Source organism: Zonotrichia albicollis, chromosome 9, assembly GCF_047830755.1.
Source record: "Zonotrichia albicollis isolate bZonAlb1 chromosome 9, bZonAlb1.hap1, whole genome shotgun sequence".
NCBI classification, from domain to species: Eukaryota; Metazoa; Chordata; class Aves; order Passeriformes; family Passerellidae; genus Zonotrichia; species Zonotrichia albicollis.
The window spans coordinates 21888179-21901149 of NC_133827.1; the positions used below are offsets into that span (position 1 = coordinate 21888179).

At 54.1% G+C, this 12971-nt stretch overlaps 1 protein-coding gene across 1 annotated transcript; it reads left to right on the forward strand.

Moving 5' to 3' along the window:
• The first annotated feature begins 6846 nt into the window (after nucleotides 1-6846).
• Nucleotides 6847-8737, forward strand: SOX14 (SRY-box transcription factor 14). Its single transcript, XM_074546941.1, has one exon. The coding sequence runs from the start codon at nucleotides 7602-7604 to the stop codon at nucleotides 8322-8324; it is 723 nt and encodes a 240-aa protein (XP_074403042.1). The 5' UTR covers nucleotides 6847-7601; the 3' UTR covers nucleotides 8325-8737.
• Nucleotides 8738-12971: the final 4234 nt, after the last annotated feature.

A 12971-nucleotide genomic window follows, 5' to 3' on the forward strand; every position in this document is an offset into this window, starting at 1 on the left:
TCAATTAAAAATATAATAATTTCCTCAAGCCATGATCATACAATCTGTACCATCCCCCCAAAGTTAGCTCCTGAAACTTCCCCTAAAGTTTCCTGTGGAGGGAGGGAGGGAGGGAGGGAGGGAAGTGTTTGCCAGGGAAGAAGGGCCCTGAGTCAGGGATGCTGTGGTGGAGTGAGCAGGACCAGGCTGGGGAGGGCAGGAGAGGGCATGTCCAGCACAAACCAGGAATTCCTTTGGGAGCTCCAAGCTGGGGCAGCTCTGCTCCCAGCCTTCATGCCAGTCCTGCAGCGGGGTTGGTGGATCTCAGCCAAGCTGCAACCCCCACCAAAGGGATCTCCATAAGGCTGCAAGGATTTGGGACTGCTTCACCCTAATGTTTGCTGCCTCCATCCCCCTGGGTGACTCATTTTTTGCAGTCTGGAGTGGAGTTTCCCTCTCTCCTGACTCTCCAGACTCGTTTCCCAGCGTGGCTCAGCAGGAGATCACTCCCATGCCCAAGGAGGGTGCTGGGGATCACTGCATGGCTGGATACCTCATTCTCTGAGAAATGGCTTCTATAGGCCTGCAGAGGACACTGGGGACTCTTCCCCTCCCTGCTGGGCACCCACTGCTGCCTCCCCACCAGGCCCTGATCCCTGCCAGGGCATTTGACAGCTCAGAGCAAGCAGCAGCTCTGCACAAAGCCTACGTGCAGCGTGTGGACACCTTCCCTGCTCGGGGTGCTCTGTTCTGCTGAGCCTCTCAGGGCAGCTCCCAGGCTGGGCATGAGCTAGCTTTGCTCCAAGATGCCACCACAAACCTCTGGCAAGAAACAAAAGGCATCTCAGAGGCATCTGGGCTCCTGTGAGGCAGCGTTTGGATGGAAGCTGCTGCCTTTGCAGCCTGCCCTGGGTGGATCCGGGCCCTGTGGTTTGTTTTCCCACAGCTGGCTCACTCAGGGAGGTCAGTGGCAGAGGTGAGTTTTCACAGAACAGCAGCACTGAGTGGCTGCTCAGGCCTGGTTTCTCTGGTTTAACCCAAAGCTGTGTTTGCCACACAGGCTTGGTTCTGCCAACAGCACCAGAACTTTCAACGTGCTCTGCTCAGATTTTGCAGGGAATCAGGGGTGAGGCAGAAGAGCATCTGTCCCTTCTGATTGTCTCTGACTGCCATGGAGCATCTCTTACAGCTGCGGTCCTTCTCCAGAAATCCAGGACCTGAACAACATGTTCAAATCCTAACAGCTCTGCAGGTTTTCCAGATAATTTCTGACCTCATGACAAATGACTTCTCCAGGATTATGGCAGGCAGCCATTGGTGATCCTGGGAATTCCCAGCATTCCCATTATCCCAGGAATGTGTCATGGGAAAAAAATGGTCTCCAGTGCTTAAAATACTCCAACTCGCACCTGGAATTTCACCCTGCAAACAATAAGTTGTAGGAGTAGTGAAGAGAGGTCTGGAGACTTTCCAGTAGGATAAACTGGGTGTTTACCAGCTCTTTGATGGGTGTCAGGTGCTACCTTCTCACAGCCTTTGTGTTTCTGCCACATTAGGGTCTGTAAGAAGAGCAGAAAATAAATTTTTTTGCTCTTGTATGGTTTGGTTCATTTGGGTGGGAAGCTTGACTGTGCTGATGGCCTGGCTGTGTTTGAGAGGGCAGATGTTCACAAGAGGGGACACACTGACCAAACAGGGCAGTTTGGACACAAAAATCCTCCTCCACCTTGTGTGTGATGCTGAGAGATCCAAAATAAGTGGAGTGGACATGAATTTAACCACACTTCACTAAAACAACAGATGATTCTGAAGCTCTGGCACCTTGACCCTCAGGGATGTCAGTTGTGGCTGCTTTTAAATGCCATTGGTCTCGTTCAGATATCCAAACACAAAATGTGCTACTTGGGGACAAGACAGATTTGAGGAATCCTGAGCCTTTGAACTGGTGTTGAGAGCTCACATGTCACTAGAATGAGAATTTTCCTCCATACATTCATATTGTGGCCAGTGAATGTATGGAGGAAAATACTCCACTGCTTGTGTTATCTGTATTAGAAACACAACAAGACAATATTTTAGGTGTCTCTTCTGTTTGCAGAACATGGAGTTTGTCACGTCTGCCTGAGCATCATGTTCTTTCCACAGGCTTCTTGCATCTCAGCCATCCAGGAAAAAGCTGCTCCAGAGCTCTCCTGACACACCAAACCCTGCAGGTCACTTCTCTTTTTACCATGGGCTTTTCTTCCAGCTCTGGACCTGTGTTTCTTCATGCCTGATGCATGGCTGGGAGCAATTCCACTGCAGAGCTCCATCCCAGCCCAGGAGGATGGCTGGATCACAGGCAGCAATCCCATTGCAGAGCTCCATCCCAGCCTGGGGAGCATGGCTGGATCACGGCGATGAAGCTGTCAGCCCCTCCAGGAGTGGAGGTGGGGAAGTGTGGGAGATAAACAGTTCAGCCTTGGCACTTTTCTTGAAAGTTGTTGCTTCTATTTCAAAGCTCATGTGCCTGAAAACCTGTCTGGGGTTTTTTTTGTTTTTTTTTTTTTTTTTTTTCTGGCTGTATTGGTGTAATAAAAGATACTGCCTCTCCTTACAAGCCTGCTCTGCACTCCTGAGCTCAGGTCCTTTATCCTTCCCTTCATGCTGCTCACAATGACTGAGGCTCCCTGGCCATACAATATCTGGGGAGTCAATGCCGTGTCAAGCCCCCAGGTTTACACCCATGGCCACAGTGAATACACTGATTTACTGGAGAGAATCATCAGCTCTGCCTCCTCCTGCTGCTGCAGGGAAAGGAAAATCCAGAGGGGTCTGCAGGGAGGGCTGATGCAACCCTGGGGTTCTGCAGCATGGGAGGGCAATGCCAGTGGGTTTCCACCAGGCATTTCTCACCCTGGGGAGGATGAACAGCTCTTCAGGCACTCCTTGTTTAGCTGCTGAAGTTGCTAAGGGAAGGCCTTAGGATGGCACAGAGGTGACCCTGCCTCAGGAGTCCCCAGCAGGATGGCACCTTTGTGGGTTCCACGGAGTCCAAGCTGCTGCCTGATTCCATGGGGACAGTTTTGGTGCTCTGTGCCACAGCCTGGTGTCCCCACAATGTCACCCCAGGAGGCTGCTGGCCTGGCTGCACCCTCACTGCTCACTGCAGTGCTTCCACACAGCACACACAGAGAGCTGGAGCTGCCAGAGACAGAGGGAAGGAGATTTGCACAATGAGGGTGGTGAGGCCCTGGCACAGGTTGCCAGAAAGGTGCTGGACACCCCACTCCTGGAACCATTCAAGGTTGATGGGGCTCTAGCAGCCTGCTTTAGTGGTAGGTGTCCCAGCTCATTGCAAAGTGCTTGGAGTCGATGACCTTTAAAGGTCCCTCCCAGCCCAAACCGTTCTGTGATTCTCTAATTCCATAACTATGCTGAATTTGGTGCTCTGGGAAAGCTGGTATAGTTTAAAGCATATTTTTTCTGTCCTAAAATTGCACTGGCTCACTGATCAGGACCTTGACCCCAGTGAGGAGCACTGGACCTGCCCACAGAGGGAACAGGGCACAGATGTCACAGCACTGGTGGCTTCCAGTGTGACTGCCACACCTCGGGATTGTCACCAGCAGGGAGCCCGAGCCAGGAGGGAAATCCCTGCACAAATCCCTCACCATCCTCGTTAACAGCGAGCCACAAATATAAATGGTGCTGCAAAAGGGCAGTGAACAGATCACCTGTGAGGAATGGGAGCTAAACATGCAGAGCACCGTGCTGAAGGAAGGGGTGGGATGGGAATCACACACGGATAAAATGTGCAGAACAAAAATTAAGTTTTGGAAGGGCTGTAAACTTCTGCCTCAGGTCCTAATCCGGGGGGAATCTTTAGTTTTGAAGCAAGTTGTTCTCCAGGAAGGTGGTGCCTTCCCAGGGAGCATCTCTTGTTGGGCAGCATGGGATGATCCAATCTGTCACATCCATCACTGCTCCCCTCTTCTGTCGGGGCTGCACAGGGCACTGACCTGCTCCGTTAAATCTCTCCATGCAGGAGGCTGCATCCCTGCACCTGTTCATAGCTGGGGTTGAATAAATACCTTTTTCAGGGTTGGAGGGGTGAAATTGAGCAAGAAACACTGTGAAAATGCAGAAAGAATAACCTGTAAGTATCCAGTCTGTTCTGCACAGTATCTGTGAACACATCAGTGCTGCTGCCCAGATGAGCTGCTCTGTGCATATATTTTCCATATATCTCTCCCAAAAAATATTATTTGATGGCATGTGATTAAAAGGGTCTTTTTTAATATGTGGCACACGCATAACGAAATATATGTGTGCACTTGCATGTGAAATAACCAGGTATGAGGGGAAAAGCAGGAATAAAATCATCCCTGGCAATGCCTGTGCACAGAGCTAATTTGGAAAAAGCAAATTAGTATTTGGAAAAAGCATTCTTCGTGGTGGGAATCTCACCAGGTACCACAGAACAGCAAGCAGGACCCTCATCCTCAGAGCCTCTGAAAAGCCCCAGAAGCCTGGAAGTCTTTCCAAAACGTGCTTCCTTCAATTAAAAATCAATTAAAAATCCCCTCCCTTTCCCAGTGCCCGAAGCATAAAAATAATAAAGTTATTTAAAGATCCATTATTTCCCAAATAAAGTTTTGATCGGGGGTATTTTCAGATTCTAGGTGCTCTTCACCTCTCACTTTTGGCAGTTGCAAACCCGACCGTGATTCCAGCGAGGAGGAGGAGGAGGCTGAAGGCAGAAAAACAGCTCTATTTATGCTGATACTGGATCTCGGGCTACATGATCTCATCTAATTTAAAGTTCCTCCAAATGAACTATCTCCAAGAATATAATTTTAATGTTTCCCTATCAGGCCATTCTTATCTCTCTGCATTACCATGATATCATTCAGGAATAATAATCGCACCATTAGTTTTGGTGTCTAAACAAGCTGGTGAGGAGAAATTTATTTCAGTCACCGCCCTGCAAATTGCTGCCCTCCCCAAGGAAAAAAACCCAAAACCCCCAAAGGGTACAAAGTTTATAAAATCCAAGTGTACAAGTGCAGTAGATACCCTTCCAGGACAAAGGATTTAGGGGGGAAATGGACGTATTTAAGTATTTAAGGATGGAAGCGTTGGAATCTCGAAGGAAATCTTTCTTTTCCTATTTTTTTTTTTTAAGCGAGGGCACTTATGGGATGTAAATGAACAAACCGGAGCCCGAAATGCCCCGAGCTGCTGGAGCGTGTGTGCTGCAGCACGGCGAGGCAGCAGCCAATGAAAGCCGATTTTTTATCATTAATATTGCCAAGCAGCATTAACTGATTGCAAAGACTTTTCGGGAGCAGGCAGAGCCTGCGAGCCATCGCTCCCTCCCGAACCATTTTGCTGCCCGGATTTTTGACGACGACGGCCGGCTCCTCTCGTTTAATCTTGCCGAGGGATGAAGAGCGATACAATTCCTCCCCCCTCCTTCGAAGAATTTGAAAAGCAACAATAAAAGCGAAGGGAATTTTGTGTTTTTACCGTCGGAGGGGGAAGCAGGCGGTGCTGGGGAGAGGGGCAGCGGCTCCAGGCGGTTTCCCCCGCGGATGCTGAGCGCGGCAGCTGCGGCTGCCCATAGCTCTGATTCCACGGAAAAAGTGGGGTAAAAAAGAAGTTTCCACTCGTGTCACCCCTGCCACGGCCACGGCCGAGCTCGTGGGTGCCTGTCGGGGCTAGCAGAGCTTGCTCGGGCACCCCAGTCCCGTGTCACCGGGACCACGCCTGGCACGGGGGTCCCCGAGAACGGGACACGTCGCAGGTGACCCTGTGGGGACAACTGCAGGAAGGGGCCGCCTGCACCCACCTTTTGTTGTTTGCGGGTCCCCTACAAACATCAGCGGTGCTGAGGGTGGGGGAGAACCCGGGGGATCCCACCCTGGGGACAAATTTCCCTGAGGAAGAAGCGGTGCCATAGCGGGAGGATCCCACCCTGGGATGGATGGGGACAAATTTCCCCGAGGAAAAAGCCGGGAGGATCCCGCCCGGGGAGGTCCCGCTCTGGGCAAGGGGTCCTGGTGCAGGCTGGGAAATTCGCGGCGCATTTCTGGGCGCAACGAAAAAAGCCTTTGGGATGGGGCCGGAGGCAGCAGAGCCAAAGCTTCGGGCGCTGCCGGCCCCGTCCAGGTGAGCGGACTCCACATCCTCGGCCCCTTTCCTCTTCTTCCTCCTCCTCATATTCCTTCTCCTCCTCCCCGGCTCCGCACGCACAGAGCTCTGCCGGGAAATGAAAGTCATTTATTGCGAAGAAGGAGGAAATAAGGGCGAAGATGGTTTATTCTATTATTATTATTATTAATATTATTTGGATGGGGTGGGGGAGCCGAGAGCCCCCCGGGAGAGGCGGCCCGGCACGGAGCGGCGGCGGCGGCTCCCCTCGGGCAGGAGGCGAAGTTTCGGGCCGAGAGGAGCGGGGGGACCCCGGAGGGGCCGGGCCGGGCGCCCCCCGCCCGTCTCGGGAGTGCCCCCCGATATCTCGTTTCTGTCCCCGCTCGCTGTCGGACGCGGGCGGGCGGGGGGCAGGGGGCGGCCCGGGGGGGCTTTTTCGGAGCAGGTTTGTTAACCAAAGCAGGTGCTAAAAACCAATAAGCCCGGAACAAACGCGGTCCCCCCCCGGGAGCCGGGACAATTGTTTCCATTTAATAAATATTTTCCCCACGGGCGTTTCGCGGGAGGCAGGCAATTATTCAAAGCAAGCCGGGACGCGGGCCGGCTCCCGGGGTTAAGCGGGGCTGCGGAGCGGGGAGGGCGGGGGCTGGGGAAGCGGGAGAGCGGCCGGGAGCGCGGGGAAGGGAAGGGAAGGCGGGGGCAGCAGCGGGGACAGCGGACAGCGGCGGGCGCACGGCGGAGCGCAGCGCTCGCAGCCCCGACGGCAGCGGCGGCGGAGCCTGGAGGGCTCCGGGACCGGCCCCGCTCCGCTCACCCCAGGGATGCGGGAGGATGAGGAAGATGGGGACGACCCCCTTCTCTTTCCCCCTTCCTCCGCAGCTGCTATTAGCGCAGCAACTCACAAAAGCTTTCCTTTTAATCCGCGCGTTAGAAGGCGGGGGGTGTGTGTGGAGGGGGGGGGTTCCTCCTGTCCCCTCCTTCCATCCTCCTCCTTCCTCCTCCTCCTTCCTCTGTCCCCTCCCCTCCTCTTCCTCTCGCCCTTCCTCTCTCCCTCTCTTTTTAAGCGGGCCCCCTCCGCGCTGATTGGGCGCCCGGCCGCACTGTGACCGCCCTGCCGCTATGTCAGCCTGCCCGCCGCAGCCCCGCGCCTTTGAACTGCCCCGCACCGCCCCGCGTCCCCACCGCCGGCCCGGTGCTGCGCCCGGCGGCTCCCCGCCCGCCTAGTGCCCGCCGGGCCCCGCGGGCCTCCGCTGCGCGCCCCGCTCCGCGCCCCGCCCCGGCACGGCTCCCGCCGGGGACGGCCTTGGCGGAGGACCTGTGATGATCAGCTGAGCCCGCTCCTGCCGCTCCTCCGGCTCCTCCGGCCTTCTCCCGCCGTTCCTCCTCCTCCTCCTCTTGCTCGTGGTGCCGCCGCCGTCCGGCGCCCGCAGCCGCCGCGCCCCGCAGAGCCGCCCGCAGAGCCGCCCGCAGAGCCGCCCGGCCGAAGCATGTCCAAGCCCAGCGACCACATCAAGCGCCCCATGAACGCCTTCATGGTGTGGTCCCGCGGCCAACGGCGCAAGATGGCCCAGGAGAACCCCAAAATGCACAACTCGGAGATTAGCAAGCGGCTGGGCGCGGAGTGGAAGTTGCTCTCCGAGGCGGAGAAGCGCCCGTACATCGACGAGGCCAAGCGGCTGCGGGCGCAGCACATGAAGGAGCATCCCGACTACAAGTACCGGCCCCGGCGCAAGCCCAAGAACCTGCTGAAAAAGGACAGGTATGTCTTCCCTTTGCCTTACCTCGGGGAAACAGATCCCTTAAAGGCCGCCGGGCTTCCCGTGGGGGCCACTGACTCGCTGCTGAGCTCCCCGGAGAAGGCCAGGGCTTTCCTGCCTCCCACCTCAGCACCTTACTCCTTACTTGACCCCAGCCAGTTCAGCTCCAGCGCCATTCAGAAGATGACTGAGGTTCCTCACACCTTAGCCACCAGCACCCTGCCCTACGCCTCCACCTTGGGATACCAGAACGGGGCGTTCGGCAGCTTGAGCTGCCCCAGCCAACACACCCACACTCACCCCTCGCCAACTAACCCGGGCTATGTCGTGCCATGTAACTGTACCGCTTGGTCGGCCTCCAGTTTGCAACCTCCAGTTGCCTACATATTATTCCCAGGCATGACCAAGACTGGGATAGACCCCTATTCTTCAGCACACGCGACTGCCATGTAACACCCACCCACCGACCCACGGGCACCCCCGCAGGCGCGTGTGTGTTTGCGTGCGTGTGCCCCCCGCCCCGGCCGGCAGCTGGAACTGGGATTCCTCCGTGCGTGCATGTACATAAAAGCTGCAGGAGCAAAAAAAAAAAGGCCGCCCGAACCAGGACTCTGCCGCCCGCCGCCGGGCCGGGACAGACGCGGACGCTGCCTCGGAGATGCTCTCGCCTAAAAAAAAAGCTCGCCACGAGAGCTCGGGGGGGATCTGCGATCGCGGGGGCAGATAGGAGCCCGGCGCTTGTAAGAGTTGTAAATGTGTTTAAAAGACAGAAAAGCAAAGCGAACCTTGAACTGCCCTTTCGGGACAAAGCGGGGAGGAAAAGAGAAAAAGACAAAAAAAAAAAAAAAAAAAAGAGAGAGAGAGAAGCGGTTTCGATTTTTATTTATTCTCTTAATGTCTATGAGTTCTTCAGGGTCTCATGTCACTTGGACTTGACTTTGGGAAGTCCCGGTCTTACTCTGATTTTATTTTTTTTTCCTCGTTGTTTTTCCTTTTGCACATTGAAAAACGAGATCAACTGTGTTATATATATATAAATATATATATATTTTGCCACCACGTACTACTAGGTAAAATTGCTTTTCATGTCAGAAAAAAAAAAAGGCTCTTCAAAGTTAAAAAAGAAAAAAAAAAGAAAAAAAAGACGGGGAGAAACATTTATATTTAAAACCTATGATAGTGTTTGCTTAATTTAAAACAGATAGTCCTTAAATTTGTGTGATCCAGTGAGACTAGATCTAAGTTTACTTTAGACAGAGCGTCAGGTATGAAGTCAGGCAGTAGAATTGTAAAAAAATTAATACTACTACTACTACTAATAACGAAAAACCGAATAAAAAACCGATGGCAATTCAAATATGTTTTCACAATGTCTTGGGCGAGAAGAAACAGAAACTAAGATGTATCCGGCAGGATTTTACCTCGTTAAACCTTTTCATTTGTTGAACAAAGACGTTTTGAATAAAGACAATCTGTCATCAAACAGAGGCAAGTGCGTGCTGTGAGTGCGGGGACGCAGCCCCGCGTCGCGCACCGGGGACGGGAGCGACCCCCGCCCGCAGCCCCGGGCTCTCCCCGCGCCTCCGGAGCCGTGCCGAGCCGTGCCGAGCCGTGCCGAGCCGTGCCGGGCCGGGCTCCGAGCGGAGCCCGTCGGGGAAACGCGACTGAAGCGGAGAAAACTTGCGGAGAGACGGGATGGAGCGGAGAGAAGCCGGGGGGATGCTCCGTCCTGTCCCATCCCGTCCCGTCCCGTCGGGGAATTTGGCTTTTCCCAAGTTTCCTCCGCGGCGTTGAAGTTTTAGCGGTGCCAGGGAATATTCGGAGCGGGGAGGGGAGTTCTGGCGGCGGTTTGGAATTGGCGCGGATCAATTAGCGGTGTTTGGGGTGCTCTGCCCTTGGCGGAGGCGAGGGGAAGGGGGAAGAGGCAGAGGATCCGTCTGGAAGGGCTGAATAGCCGGAGCGCCGCGTGTTTGGATGTGCTTTGCTCATTAAGTGCTCTTTGGAGACCGATGTTAGAATTAAACGGCGTAACACAATTAACATACATGGGGCTTGAATGGGAGGGTAAGCGGGGGAAGAATAGATAGATAAATAAATGAGAGATCAGGCGAAGGTAAACAAAAGGGGAGAGGAGAAAAGGGCTGAAAGGAGAGGTTAGAATGGCTGCTCCAGCCTTGTTTAGCATGACAAAACGGCTCTTACAAATGAGGACAATTAAAGGAGCTGGCTTGGGGAGGGCCTGGGAGCCGCGGGACGATCCGCTGGGACACGCGGGGCTGGATGCGGCCGGCGTGGGGCGGCGCGGCGGCGGCGGGCGCTGATGTAACCCCAGCTGACAGGCGCTGTCAGCCCGGCTGATAACACCGATAGCTCAGTGTCCTCCGACATCCACCCGCATTAGGCTGACAATGGTCGCAGGCAGAGCCGGGAGGGGGGAGCGCCGGCCCCGGCCCGCCCGGGCCACGCCGGCCGTGGGGCAAAGCGGGGGCCCCGTGCCCGTGCCCCGCTCCCCACCGCGGCTGAGCTTTGGGGCACCCCCCGCACCCCCGAGCCCGGACACCCTCGGGGAGAACGGGCTCGGTGGGGCCCGGCCTCGGGGAACAGCGGGGCGAGGTGGGGAGCGCGCAGAGACAGGGCTGCAAACTTTGGCGGGGATCTTTCCTTCCTACTTTCATCCTTTCTTTCTCTACTTTTTTCTTTCCCCCTTTCTTTCCCCTTTCACTCCTTTCCCCCTCTTTCCTTCCTTCCTTCCTGCTTTCCTTTTAACCTCCTTTTCTTATCTTTATTTATTAATTCTCTCTCCTTCTCTCTCCTTCTCTCTCCATCTCACATTTTCCCCTTCTCTCCTTCTGTTCTCCTTCTCTTTCTCCCTCTCTCTTTCTCTTTTCCTATTTCCCTCTCTCTTTACTCTCCCTCTCCTCCTGTTTCTCATTCCCTTTTCCTCTCTGCCTCGCCGTCCCCCTCCCACCCCGCTCGCCCCTCCGCAGTCTCTGCTCGCCGCGTTTCGTTCCCGTTCCCTGCGCCGTGTTATCCCTCCAACCCTCCCGCCCGCTTGCAGGTGTGTAGCTATTTAACTCTTGGAGATAAATAAATTAAATAATGATCTTGACACTGCAATGAACCGATTACTGACTTTGATGTCAAAGGGAAACCAAAAACAGAAAGAAAGAGGGGGAGAGAGAGAGAGAGAGAGAGGTGAAAAAAAGCTATTCCCTCGAGGGGGAAATGCAGCTCCTTGTCAAACCTGTTTCCCCACAACTGTCTCCTTCTTTCAATAAAATCATTAAACAAAGGCCGAGGGGTTATGCGCACCACGCCTTGGGTGCGCGGCCGGGCGCTGTCCCGGGCTGGGCTTCGCGGCGGAGCCTCGCCCGCACCCGCGGAATCCCGCGCAGGCAGCGCGGAGCCGAGCGGGGCCCCGCGGCCTCTGCCCGAGCCACCCTCCCCGCAGCTCCCCTCGCCCGTGTTCATCTTTTTCTTTTCTTTTCTTTTCTTTTCTTTTCTTTTCTTTTCTTTTCTTTTCTTTTCTTTTCTTTTCTTTTCTTTTCTTTTCTTTTCTTTTCTTTTCTTTTCTTTTCTTCTCTTCTCTTCTCTTCTCTTCTCTTCTCTTCTCTTCTCTTCTCTTCTCTTCTCTTCTCTTCTCTTCTCTTCTCTTCTCTTCTCTTCTCTTCTCTTCTCTTCTCTTCTCTTCTCTTCTCTTCTCTTCTCTTCTCTTCTCTTCTCTTCTCTTCTCTTCTCTTCTCTTCTCTTCTCTTCCCCTTCTCTTCCCCTTCTCTTCCCCTTCTCTTCCCCTTCTCTTCCCCTTCTCTTCCCCTTCTTTTTTACCATTCTCCTCTCCTCTCCTCTCCTCTCCTCTCCTCTCCTCTCCTCTCCTCTCCTCTCCTCTCCTCTCCTCTCCTCTCCTCTCCTCTCCTCTCCTCTCCTCTCCTCTCCTCAGTGCTGCTGCAGGACCACCTAGACACTGAAAATGATCCACTCTGGCCTTGATTTAAACATAACAACAAATAAGAGAGGGGGAGAAAAGATCTCGGGAGGCCGAGGGCACCGGGAGAGCCCTCGCTGGCGCCCAGGTGTAGCTGTGCTATCGCCAGGGAGCTCTGCTGCAGGAGAGACAAAGACAGAAGGGGAATTAAGTGATGTTAAAAAACTTTATTTTAAAGGACACATTAAGCCCATAGAAGTCTCTGAGAGATATTACTTATTTCTGCTTATTAGTGATAATAGCCCAGTAAATTTGCTATTGAGTGTATCAAAGGCATTCAAAGAGACTTTGAAACATCAAAAAGATTGCAATTCTGATTTTACGGTTTTATTCCAGGCCCGACCTCCTGGCTACATTCCTTGATTGTAGTGTTTAAAAGTAAGCGGTGATCAGGAACACGTCCTCCTCCTCCTCCTCCTCCTCCCGCAGCGGCCCCGACCGGCCCGGGGACCCCGGCGGGGCTGTGGTGGCAGCGGCTCCGGCGGGCAGGGCACCGCACCGCGGTCCCCCCGCCGCAGCATCCTCAGCGCCTCTCCTTACATATATCACGAAATCCCCCCAAATGGCTATAACGCAGAATTTGGAGGTAGGCACAGCCCGGCCCCGGCTGCTCGCTGTCCCCTCGGGGGGCTGCAGGAGCCCGGTGCCGCCGGGGGACGCGGGCTGAGCTCCCCGCGCTGCGCCGCGCTCCGCAGCGAGGAAGCCTCGGGGCTTTTGATGTGTCTGTAATTCACCCTTTTCATTATTATTATTTCTCTCTTTCGGTCCTTAATTTTACCTCCTCGTCTCTCTTTTCTCCCTTTACACGCCTCTATTCTAGTTGGGGTGTTTTATACCAACATCAAAGGGACAACGCAGCCTTTATTATTATTATTATTCCTTTCTCTTTTTTTTCCCTTCCCTTTTTTATTAGGGCAAAATACTCCATTATTCCTGAACGCTCCTCGTTCGGAAAGCTAAACAAGAAATAACGTGCAGGGTCTGTGCAGGTCCACGCTGCAACAAGGCAACATGTGTACGCCTAAAAGCCCCGAAATTAAATCCAGGTTGATCACAATTTAAAAGAGGAGAGCGAGGGAGCGGGAGCCGGCTCTTTGAGTGGGTGAGAGAAAGAGGGG

Bases quoted from the DNA above. Each gene is read 5' to 3' on its own strand.
- SOX14 (XM_074546941.1), top strand. From the start codon at position 7,602: ATGTCCAAGCCCAGCGACCACATCAAGCGCCCCATGAACGCCTTCATG.